Here is a 12,108-nt window from a genome sequence, read left to right as displayed (position 1 = left end):
AACTCTAGCTCTGTACAACGGCTATAATACACCCTGTCTGTGTATAATAGGCCTGAGGTGAATGGCCCAGGGCCCTGTAGGAGAGAGGTCATTCACATTCAGCCCACACTGGACTAGCAGAGAATCAATCACCGTTCCATTCCAGACAGCCTATAGGTCAGCCTAACACAGGGAGCTGCTGCTGTGGCTCGGCCATTGTCACCGCAACTACAGGGAGGCATTGTACACTGGAACAATACTGGCCAGTGGTACGGTAGTAGGGGCCTGTGTGGGGGTGTGTGTGTGTGTGTGTGTGTGTGTGTGTGTGTGAGAGAGAGAGAGAGAAAGAGAGAGTGAGAGAGAGAGAGATAAAGAGAGAGAGAGAGAGAGAGAGAGAGAGTGTGTGTGTGTATCACAGTCCTTTGTCCAGCTTTGGCGAACAGCTGGAAACATCTGGTAGGGGAGGGGGGGGGGGCGGAGGGTGCAGGGTGCAGGGCCTAACCCTGTGCTCGACCAATCAAAGACCAGGGTCTCTGCACACTAGGCCCGACAAAAACAACAGCTGGACACAAGAAACCCGAACATCCCATCATGGCTGCCGTGGTTACCGTAGGAGGAAAATCCAGCCCATAATTCCACCAACCTTGGCGCTGATCTGCCACGACACGTGCCAAAACCCTAGACGCCCCAGGCTAACTGCTGCTCAGGCTCAACCATACAGGCCCTCACTTCTGGTTAGCATCACCTAGGCTACGCTAGGCTAGGCTAGGCTACGCCCACACAAAGACCTTCTAACATAACGTCTTTTCAGCTTGGCCTCGAAACACACAGAATTGGATTTTCTAATCTCTGCGGAGTACGTGTACAGTGGAAAATGATGGATTATGGAATGAAGACCCAGGGGTATTAAAACACAGTGTGTTATTGAAAAGGCAGCTCTCTCTCTCTCTCTCTCTCTCCCTCCTGGACACCCCCCCAAAGCCTCGGTCGAGATGTTTTGATCCAGCAGGATGATGGGAAGCCCCCCCCCCCCCCCTCCCAATCCCAGTAATAAATAGGATTGTCCCAGGGAGGGAGGGGGGAGGGGGGGGGGGGCTTTAAGCGCTAGCCGTCCATTGAATCCCTGTCAACAGATGTTGGTGTTTTTCTGGGACCTCAGAGTCGGAGTGGGGGACAGATACACACATACATACCTCTCTTTCTAGTGTCGGCATCCACAGCTGGTGTGTGTGTGTCGTGTGTGTGTGTGTCGTGTGTGTGTGTCGTGTGTGCGTGTGTGTGTGTGTGTGTTGAAGGTTGTCAGAGAGATGCTAGAAAGAGGCTACTGTAACATCTGCTTCGCCGCCGCACCTTTCAGACGTCAACAATAAAACCTGGGCGGCCATGTTGGATTAGCGTTAGCATCTAGCAATGTCACATCGCTCGAGCTAATCCCATTTCCCGCTACGTTGTAATTGCACACTGCATTTCTTTCCCCATCAACTGACCAACCTTGCTGAATGAAGGTCAAGTGAAATAGGGAAATAAAGTACTTTTACATTCCTGGAACAAAAACAATAGAGGATATTTTCAGTCAACCCAGTGAAACAAGTGTTGAATGAATAGATTTCATAAATATTTCCACAATAAGAATAAGCCTTTTTTCACGTGATCCTCGACCATTTTCAATGTGTGTCCTCTCCTCATATTTGTGTGGGGTTGTGGTGTAAATATGTGTATTTATTTATGGTCTGATCATGTATTAATAGATTTAAGTTAACCCAACCTCCTATTTTTGTGGTGTAAATGTATTTATTGCCCTTATAATTAATTTTTAATACATTTCAATTAACCTCAACCTCTCTCTCTCTCTCTCTCTCTCTCTCTTTTCCATCCAGACTCTGGAGAACCCAAGCCTCCGGTGTACCACCACGTGCCCGTGTGGGGGTGTCCTGACGGGGGGGAGTCGTACCTGGCGCTGGCCCTGGAGGTGGCCCTGATGGGCATGGGGCAGCAGAGGGTGATGCCCGAGGGCCTGTACGCCCAGGACAAGGTGTGTCGTAACGAGGAGCAGATCGTTGCCAAGCTGCAGGAGATGGAGCTGGACGACCTGCTGGTGCAGACCCTGAGGAAGCAGGCTATACTGCTGCTGGAAGGTAAGGGGGGACTAGCTTCTCTTTTTTACCCTTTTCATCTTTCTCTTTTCCCTATCCCCCTCTTTTTTCGCTTTTTGTCTTTTCCTCCTCCTACTCTTTCATGGTCCCCTCACTCACTCCTCCAGGGAAGCAGGCTGGTCTTCTGCTGGGGAGAGAAGATAGATTTACACTCCTTTATTGTTCCCTTATTCCTCTCCCCCTCTCTGCGCTCTCCCTCTGTCCTCTTATGCCCTCTCCTCCTCTCCTCCTCCTCTCCTCTCCTCCTTTCCTCACTTATGCCATGCCAGGCCAAATCACTGTTTCTCTCTCTCTCTCTCCCACGATCCCTTTCTCTTCCTCTCCTCTCCTCCTCTCTCTCTTCCTCTCCTCTCCTCCTCTCTCTCTTCCTCTCCTCCTCTCTCACTGTTCTTTCTCTTCCTCTCTCCTCCTCTGCTGCATTCAATCACCCACTCCCTTTGTCACACTTATCCTCTTTCCCTGACTCATTCTACCCTTCCGCCTTCTTCATTCATCTCTCTCTCTCTCTCTCTCTCTCTCTCTCTCTCTCTCTCTCTCTCTCTCTACGGTTGGCCCTGCTTTGCTTCGCCACTCTGTTTCACTCTCCGTCCTTCAGTGCTCCTCTCCCCTCTCTCTCTCTCCCTCCCCTCTCTCTCTCTCTCTCCCTCCCCTGTCCCTCTCTCTCTCTCTCTCCCTCCCCTCTCTCTCTCCCTCCCCTGTCCCTCTCTCTCTCTCTCTCTCCCTCCCCCCTCTCTCTCTCTCCCCTGTCCCTCTCTCTCTCTCTCTCTCCCTCCCCTGTCCCTCTCTCTTCCTGTCATCCTATCTCTTTTGGAATCTTTTCTCATCCCTCTCTTCCACCTGGCTCCCCTCCTCTGATCCTGCCCCGCAACAGTCTGCTAGAAATGGAACTCAACCCTGGCCTTTTCCCCTACGTCCTGTGTGTGTGTGTGTGTGTGTGTGTGGGTGTGTGTGTGCCCTGAGTGTGTGTGTGTGACAGTGTGTGTGTGTGTGTGTGCCCTGAGTGTGTATGTGTGACAGTGTGTGTGTGTGTGCCCTGAGTGTGTGTGTGTGTGTGTGTGTGTGTGTGCCCTAAGTGAGTGTGTGTCTCAGTGAGTGTGTGTGTGTGTGTACACACTCTGGGGAATGCTAGCTGTGTAATGTAACCCTGGAGCAGACATCTGTCTCTCTGCTAAGGAGACGTGTGTGTGTGTGTGTGTGTGTGTGTGTGTGTGTGTGTGTGTGTGTGCGTGCTCTCCAGCTCCCCCCTCAGGTTGAGAGGAGCTATGACCTCATATGCCACCATCACCTCACGTGCCCTGTGGTTTGAGTCATGCTCTTGACTCTGCTGATGTCACTGGCACACTTGAACAACCCTAATGTATTCTCTCTCTCTCTTCCCTCCCTCCCTCCCCCCCTCCCTCCCCCCAGGTGGTCCGTTCAGTGGTCTTGGTGAGGTCATCCACAGGGAGAGTGTTCCCATGCACACCTTCGCCAAGTACCTGTTCACCGCCCTGCTGCCCCACGATGCAGACCTCGCCTACAAACTAGCACTACGGGCCATGAGGTGAGATACCCCTACTGTGTGCGTGTGCGTGCGTGTGCGTGCGTGTGTGTGTGTGTGCGTGTGTGTGCGTGTGTGTGTGAAGCTGATTGAAAGGTTCAGAGTGGAGCTTGAACCCTCTGACTACATAATCCCCATCTGCACTACTGCAGTGTCATTATCCTACAGACTCCTCTGGGTCCGGGCCTAATACACAATCAATAACACAGTTCAGGGCTACACACACACACACACACACACACACACACACACACACAGATGCAAATTGCTCACACACACATATACACACACACACACACACACACACATACACACACACACACACACACACAGAGGCAGATGCTTTCACACACACACACACACACACACACACACACACACACACACACATCCACACACCAGGGAAGTGGAAGAGCTCTGATGCAGCTATATGGATTTAGACAGGATGAGCCAGCGAAAATGTTCCAGCTTTAAAAGCTACGCACCACCAGTCCAGGCCTAGTACACCAGCCCCGTGTGTCCCTCAGAGTAGAACTAAACCCAGCCTAGGAGGTAATCCCTGCGTGGCCCTCTCCCCCAGGCTGCCCGTGCTGGAGTCCACAGCCCCCTCGGGAGACCCCCACCACGGCATCTCCATCGTGCCCAGCCGCTTCCCCCGCTGGTTCACCCTGGGACACCTGGAGTCTCAGCAGTGTGAGCTGGCCTCCACCATGCTCACCGCAGCCAAAGGTCAGTTCCTATGTGTATATATACACACGCACACGCACGCACGCACACACACACACACACACACACACACACACACAGCCTAATGATCAACCCCTCTGCCCTGCAGGTGACATGTTGAGGCTGCGGACGGTGCTGGAGGCCATCCAGAAGAACATCCACTCCTCCTCCCTCATCTTCAAGCTGGCCCAGGACGCCTTCAAGATCGCCACGCCCGCAGACAACCCCCCAGACATCACCCTGCTCAACGTAGCCCTGGAGCTGGGCCTGCAGGTACACACACACACACACACACACACACACACACACCTTCTCCATTCTCTTCATGTGTTTGCAGATTATGTATTTTGTGTAATTGTGTGTGTGTATCAGTGTGTGTATCAGTGTGTGATGCTAGGTTGTATCTCCAGACCTTATCTAACGTGTGTGTGTGTGTGTGTGTGTGTGTGTGTGCGCGTGCCTCTCCAGGTGATGAGGATGACCCTGTCCACCCTGAACTGGAGACGGAGGGAGATGGTCCGCTGGCTGGTCACCTGTGCCACCGAGGTGGGCCTGCGGGCGCTGGTCAGCATCCTCCAGAGCTGGTACACCCTCTTCACGCCCACCGAGGCCACCAGCATCGTGGCTGCCACCGTCATGTCCCACAGCACCATCCTCCGCCTCAGCCTGGACTACCCCCAGCGGGAGGAGCTGGCCAGCTGTGCCCGCACCCTGGCCCTCCAGTGCGCCATGAAAGACCCCCAGAACTGCGCCCTCTCCGCCCTGACCCTCTGCGAGAAGGACCACATCGCCTTCGAGACGGCCTACCAGATCGTCATCGACGCCGCCTCCACGGGCATGACGTACTCGCAGCTGTTCACCATCGCCCGCTACATGGAGCACCGGGGCTACCCGCTGCGGGCGTTCAAGCTGGCGTCCCTGGCCATGACGCACCTCAACCTGGCGTACAACCAGGACACCCACCCGGCCATCAACGACGTGCTCTGGGCCTGCGCGCTGAGCCACTCGCTGGGCAAGAACGAGCTGGCGGCCATCATCCCCCTGGTGGTGAAGAGCGTACACTGCGCCACGGTGCTCTCGGACATCCTGCGGCGGTGCACCATGACGGCGCCGGGCCTCGCCGGTATCCCCGGGCGCCGGAACTCGGGCAAGCTGATGTCGACGGACAAGGCGCCGCTGAGGCAGCTCCTGGACGCCACGATCAGCGCGTACATCAACACCACCCACTCCCGCCTCACACACATCAGCCCGCGCCACTACGGGGAGTTCATCGAGTTCCTCAGTAAAGCGCGGGAGACGTTCCTACTGGCGCAGGACGGACACATCCAGTTCGCCCAGTTCATAGACAACCTCAAACAGATATACAAGGGGAAAAAGAAACTCATGATGTTGGTGCGGGAACGATTCGGCTGACATCCCCCCCCCATCCCCTGCCCCCCAACCCTTTAAGTCGACCCTGTGTCTCCCCCCACCCCACCCCACCCCACCCCCCACCCGCCCCCCCCAGTCCCTGACAGACTATAGGGAACTTCTCTCTACTCTACTTACTCATTTATTTAAGTTTGCATTTTTCTTCTATTTGTCATTATCGGCAAAAGTCCACGTTTTGTCTGTTTTTTTTTTTTTTTATTATCTTCTTTTTTTTTTTTTTTTTCTTCTCGTGAACGACCACCGTTCACACCGTTGCAGAGGGGGGGGCGTGGGAGGGGCGGGGGGAGGAAAGATGAATATGAAAAAACAGTTGAAGCATCTTTTTTTCCACCACTAATGTTTTTGAATTGAGTATGAAAAGATGAGATTGTGATGAACAACTTTGAGGTGGCACATAAGGAGAAACCAAATGATGTATGATGGGGTACTTAGAGCCGGGGGGGGGGAGGGACTTGTGCTGTGGTGACTTATTTCGCGGGTGTTGAAGGAGAGAGAGAGAAACTTGTCATTCCAGAGTGTCGCTGTCGTACCTTGACCGGAGGATCTGCTTTAACTGTCCCGGAACAGGTCTGCTTCTAAAGGCGTGTAGGCCTGGTATGTGTCTCACCGTATCTCACACACACACACACACACACACACACACCTACACATATACCTACACACACACACACACCTACACACACACACACACACCTACACACGCACACACACACCTGCACACACCTACACATGTACCTACACACACACACACAGGCCAAGCTCCTGCCACGGGTGTATTCCATGTTCCTTCAGATTAGGATTAGTAATCGCTCCCTGAGAGATGGATGAAACTACCAATGCAAGTCTTTGTTCTTAGACTGTGAAGCCGAGTGGCAGAATTTTGGATCATTATTTAAAAAAAAGAAAACAGTTTAAAAATATCATAGCTGAAAAAACATTGAGTATATTTTAAAAAACAAAACATGTATTTATGTGTACTTTGAGACAGTAACACCTTGGTGTGTGGTATTCCACATCCCAAGCCTACAGAACCTACCTACGTCAGTCTCTCTCAGAGAAGTGTGGACAGGTGTTGTTGATACGGCAGCAACAGCATCAACTGTAGCAGTAGTTCTATTGTTATCCAAGCACTTCACCTCAGTGGAACGACCCGCAGGTCCACACTCAACACATCATGTCTGCTTCAGCAATTATTTATCAGACGTCACACAATGGTGTGAGAGAGTAGGAGTCGCAGACACCGACGCATAACTATATTTAAGATAATATGAATATAGATGGAAAGTTTTGAGGGGAGGAAAGAAAAAGATAACTTCTTGGGTGTGAGAACCGTTCCATTTTCAGTTTCCATTCCATAAGCGCCACCTCCGAGTCCCCCAGGTGACCTGACCTCTTCAGAAGCACCCCGTGGCTTATATTAGAAGAAATATGGTAATAAATTAAAAAAAAAAAAAGAGAATGAATAGAATGAATAAAGAAGAAGAGAAAAGAGATGCTAAAACTCAGTTCTCAGGGAAATCACTTAAAGAAACGAAACAAAAAAGTAGTAGCATTAAGCATTTAAGATATTGTAAATAGGAAAGTGTCAATTCAGAAAATTGTAAAGTTATAATTATTTATGATAACTGTATGTTGTTGTTTTTTTTTTTTTTTTAATTTTTTTTTTTTGGGATACTTGAATTTGTTGTGGGCGGGGAATGTGAGTGGACAGGTAGAGGAGGTGACTTCAAGACATTTCTCAGGTGCTCCTGTGTACATTTCTCTGAATTTTTTGTTTTTGTTTTTTATCATTATAATTATTATTATTATTATTATTATTTGTATGTTTCGTTTTAGTTTTGCAAAGTGTTTTCTAAGAGGAAGCATGTTTTTTTGAGATTAGGAAAAGAACGAAGGCTACATACAAGTTGTGTAACGGAAACGATAACCTGACTATGCAGACCCACGTGACGATGTTTGGTCCACTACTCCCTAGTGCCCTAGACGTGTAGCCTAGGGAGGGTGCGAAGGGAACAAGGCCACTACGGTAGAGGACAGTTGAGAGAGCAGCATGTTTGGATTTGTACGTAGCCTGTACATGCTGCAGATTGGGACAGACTCTTGCCTTTGACCGGTCGATGTACAAATTACTCTTTTTTTGGACTTAAAGCCTTTAGTGTCTTCTCACAGCAGTGTGTGTGTGTCAGGGTGACACGGCAACAAGCGTTTAGGGAGAGAGCAACGCCCCCCAAAAACTAATGACAGACAGACAAACAAACAAACAAATAAACAACCAACAAAAGTCACGCCCCCCATGTTAACCAAGGAGCCGGTGGAGAGGAAATAGGAAAGAGGATTTGATGTGTATCCAACCCCCCACCTCCACCCCCACCCCCCACAGTTGTCGTCCCCCCCCCCCCCCCCCCTCCAATTTAATTTCATTCATTCATTTCAAAAAGAGCAATGGAACTCCTCTGGCTTTTGATTTCTCTCTCCCATCCCTCTGTGTCTCTCTCTGTGTTAAACTGTACCAGTGTTTAAACTGTCCCTAGAAGTTAGAAGGAAACAATAATAATCGCTGGTAGAGGTTGTTCACTTGTACATCTACTGTTTTGATTTCGTTTTTTATTTTTTAATTTAAGGGAATAAAAGTGTTTGTTGCCTCTTTGTGCTACTGACTTATATTAACAGGTATCCAGTATTTGTTGCCACAGAAGTATAGTTCAACAACACTTTTTTGTTTTGTTCGTGCAACCTCTTGAGCTAATGTCTATAAAACAAAATTTTATTACTATTTATGTAACGCTACTACCATTTTATATGATTTGTGTTGGAATCTCAGTGCTTTTCTATGAATAAAGTGTGAAACACGTCATTGTCTTATATTCTATTATTATTATTATTATTGTATATTCTTATATTCATTACCTTTATTGACCTCTATTCAACCAGGAAGGTGATTGAGAAAACGGTGGCCATTTCCTAGTTTCAGATCGATGTGCAAGAGCCTCTTTTCATCAGTGTCGGATCCTCATTGTGCCTGGGTTCCAGTTCCACGAGTAGCACGAGCCGGTAAGAAACCAACTGTATTTCAGCATCGTTACTTGTCTCAGTTTATGTATGATTTTCCTGGACCTGGATTAAAGACCTTGTCCGATTGAGAATCTCCATTGGCAGTCCTCTCTAGTCTCTAAAGAGTAGATGTATTGTAATCTGGGTCCTGGCATCGTATATTCAAGACCAAAAACTACCTTTTAAAGTAATAAGCAACTGTATGGTTTGTCAAAAGCCACAAAAGGACAGAACAAAACATGAGCGCCCATAAGCATAAACATATATTTATACTGTTGCTTTCTGACAACCATCTTCTCACTGCTGTTGCTTAGTTTGCACGGCGTGAACAGAGAACTAGAGGGGCTCTATTATAATGGCGTATAAACCAGTCAGCGCAAACCCAGGCGCTGGAGGGGGCGGTGATGGTGGTGTTAGCGGGTGTGTCTGAAATATTAATGCTATTTTCAAGGAGATGATTTTTCAGCGCAACTAATGGCATTCGACCTGCTCTTTGTCGTGAACACGCCTCTAGTACTGCTGCTCCACCCACCTGAGCGCAGACGAGGCAGCGCTCCAGTGCTGTGGTACTTTCACTTGTTACCGCAGACACAAATACCGCACCAATGCCAACACGCCTGCGTTTGGATGTGCGTCCCTTTTTGCACCGGCCGAAAATACAGCTCAAATTCATAGGCCTAAACAGTCATCGAAAGCTTAAGTAATTCCCTATTTGTTAACATGATTTAACACACCAACGCCACTTTGATGAATGATCCTACAGAACCAACCGTGAAATGGTCACGTTTCGCGCCGAGCAGCTTAGACTGGAGTTGTAATCAGATGCCATTTCACAGCTATATCTCTCCGTCTCTGCTATCCCCCTTCATTAGTGGGTTCATGGAGCTAAAGCAGCCAATCAGATCATAAAGCATCCTAAGTACGTTTGAGAGGCAGACAGGCAGCGCGCCTCAACCTAGATTGATTGCCTGGCTGTAAATGAGCTTGTTAATTGCCCGAGAAGCAGCAGCAGCAGCTAACAGCTAACAGACAGCTCTCTATCACTGTTTCTCCTTCTGATTCCCTACACCCCAAACCACAGTCTGGTGGACATGAATTAATTAATTGTATTCTACGTATTTAAAATGCCTATAGAGTTGCCTCAGCCATTTGAGCACCACAATACACACACAGCAAGTCATCTTGGATTAAAAAACACAATAAAGTGTTAGTGATTTATCTCCATCGGGGTCTTCGACTGACTGATTGACAGGTTGCTGTAACTCTAATTTCAGCCTGGGGAACTGGCAGAGGGATGTTTCTCTTTCTCTCTTCCTACAGTACAGTCAATCAACACACACACACACACACACACACACACACACACACAGATGGAGGGATGCCTCTCTCTTTCCCTGCAGTACAGCAGATCAAGAGACACACACACACACACACACACACACACACACACACACAGGCTACAACGAGCCAATCTGTTCCCAGTGCCAGGAGAGCCAGGCGTCAGGGTGATTGGTAGGGCTGGTGATAGTGTAGAGTAGAGAGAGACACAATACTCCAAGCGGACCTTGTACAAACTACAGGGTCCCCCCCCCCCCCACACACACACAGCCTGCTTCTCCCCCATCCTATACTTTCCCTGAGGGAACCTTTAACAGATGGCCTCTGTCAGTGTGTTACTGTGTGTGTGTGTGTGTGTGTGTGTGTGTGCACGTGTGAGGAAGAGGGCCTAGCCTGATCGTTTAGCCTGCCTGCCTGTCTGTCTGCCTGTCTGTCTGTCTGCCTGCTTGCCTGCCTGTCTGCCTGTCTGTCTGTCTGTCTGTCTGTCTGTCTGCCTGTCTGTCTGTCTGTCTGCCTGTCTGTCTGTCTGTCTGTCTGTCTGTCTGCCTGCCTGCCTGCTGAAATATGCATGCAGACCTCCTGTTAGCTGTGCTAGGGAGTTTTTGTGCTGTTGTGAGTTGTGGAGGCCTGATGTAGCTGAGGTGACATGTGGGGGGGGGGGGGGGGGGGAGAGAGAGAGAGAGAGAGACAGGTGGCTAATTGGCTCCCCCACCTTGCTATGTGTGGTTCCTACGTTATCTAGAGCTGTCAGACCAGGGAGGGAGGGGGAGAGAGAGGGAGAGAGAGAGAGAGAGAAGGCAGGCAGGCATTGAGGTGAGACGGATGCTAGGTAGGCCAGAGAGAGAGAGAGACAGATGAGTGCAGATTGCCTCTGTGTGCTGAAGGCAGGTGTTGCAGCGATCGAGGTGTTGAGGTGGAGGTGTATGTTCATTAGTCGTGGACAGGCCCCAGTCACGACCGACAAGGGTGGGGGGGGGGGGGGCAGTAAACACTAACTAACTCTCTCGCTCTGAGAACCCTGGTTTCTCTCCTCGTTTATGTGGACTGTGAGGTGGTTTGCTGTTGTTAGAAAGCTCTAGTGCTCTCTCTCTCTCTCTCTCCCTCACTCTCTCTCTTTCTCTCTCTCTCTCTCTCTCTCTCTCTCTCTCTCGTGCACCTCTGATGGTCACGTCCTGATCTTCAGGGAGCTGATTTGGAGAGCTTTGTTCTGGTGTTCGGATTTCTCAGCATGCTGTGGGTGTAATTGGGTGTGTGTGTGGGGGGGGGGGTGGGGGTGTGTGTGTGTGGGGGGGGGGGGGGAGCCAGGGAGAGCTAATGGGAGAGCTACTGCACAAGCATTTACTATAACGACTGTACTTGCAAACACTGTACTTTTCTATCACAACACACACACACACACACACACACACACACACACACACACACACGCATACTGTGTAACGTCAGGATCTGTAGTACAGCGTAGATCACAGCAGCAGCCTCATAATGGGAACCCATTGATACAGAACAGAACACTGTTGTAGAACACTATTCCACTGTTGTAGAACACTATTCCACTGTTATGGAACTTGTATTCTAGTATTCTAGTCTTGTATTCTCCACTTGTATTCTGTTCTCTCTGTTGGAACAGGAGGAGCCGTCAGCGGGCACTGCTATGGGCGTGGCCAACGTGGCCATGGCGATGCTGTGGGCCAACGGGAAGGCGGTGGGGGGCGGGACGCGGGGCTGGGACACACACACACACACACTGTCTAGCCCCAGTCCTCTAGCCCCAGTCCTCTAGCCCACCTGTCTAGCCCCAGCCCTTTAGCCCCACCTGTCTAGCCCCAGCCCTCTAGCCCCACCTGTCTAGCCCCAGCCCTTTAGCCCCACCTGTCTAGCCCCAGCCCT

The 12,108-nt window shown here is 50.0% G+C and overlaps 1 protein-coding gene across 1 annotated transcript in view; it reads left to right on the top strand.

Annotated features, from left to right (window-relative positions):
- zswim5 (zinc finger, SWIM-type containing 5) overlaps window positions 1-5,995 on the top strand; it is a 47,203-nt gene extending 41,208 nt beyond the window's left edge. Inside the window, exons 9-13 of the mRNA XM_083689671.1 lie at window positions 1,857-2,114; window positions 3,540-3,675; window positions 4,253-4,401; window positions 4,508-4,671; window positions 4,867-5,995. Coding sequence (XP_083545797.1) covers window positions 1,857-2,114; window positions 3,540-3,675; window positions 4,253-4,401; window positions 4,508-4,671; window positions 4,867-5,811 — 1,652 coding nt within the window. The 3' untranslated portion in view covers window positions 5,812-5,995. The remainder of the gene's footprint in view (window positions 1-1,856; window positions 2,115-3,539; window positions 3,676-4,252; window positions 4,402-4,507; window positions 4,672-4,866) is intronic.
- The last annotated feature ends 6,113 nt before the right edge of the window (window positions 5,996-12,108 follow it).

This window comes from Argentina silus (genome assembly GCF_951799395.1).
Source record: "Argentina silus genome assembly, chromosome: 18".
In the NCBI taxonomy this organism is placed as follows: Eukaryota; Metazoa; Chordata; class Actinopteri; order Argentiniformes; family Argentinidae; genus Argentina; species Argentina silus.
Note: the sequence above shows the minus strand (reverse complement) of the source record. Positions and strands in the feature narration are given on the sequence as shown.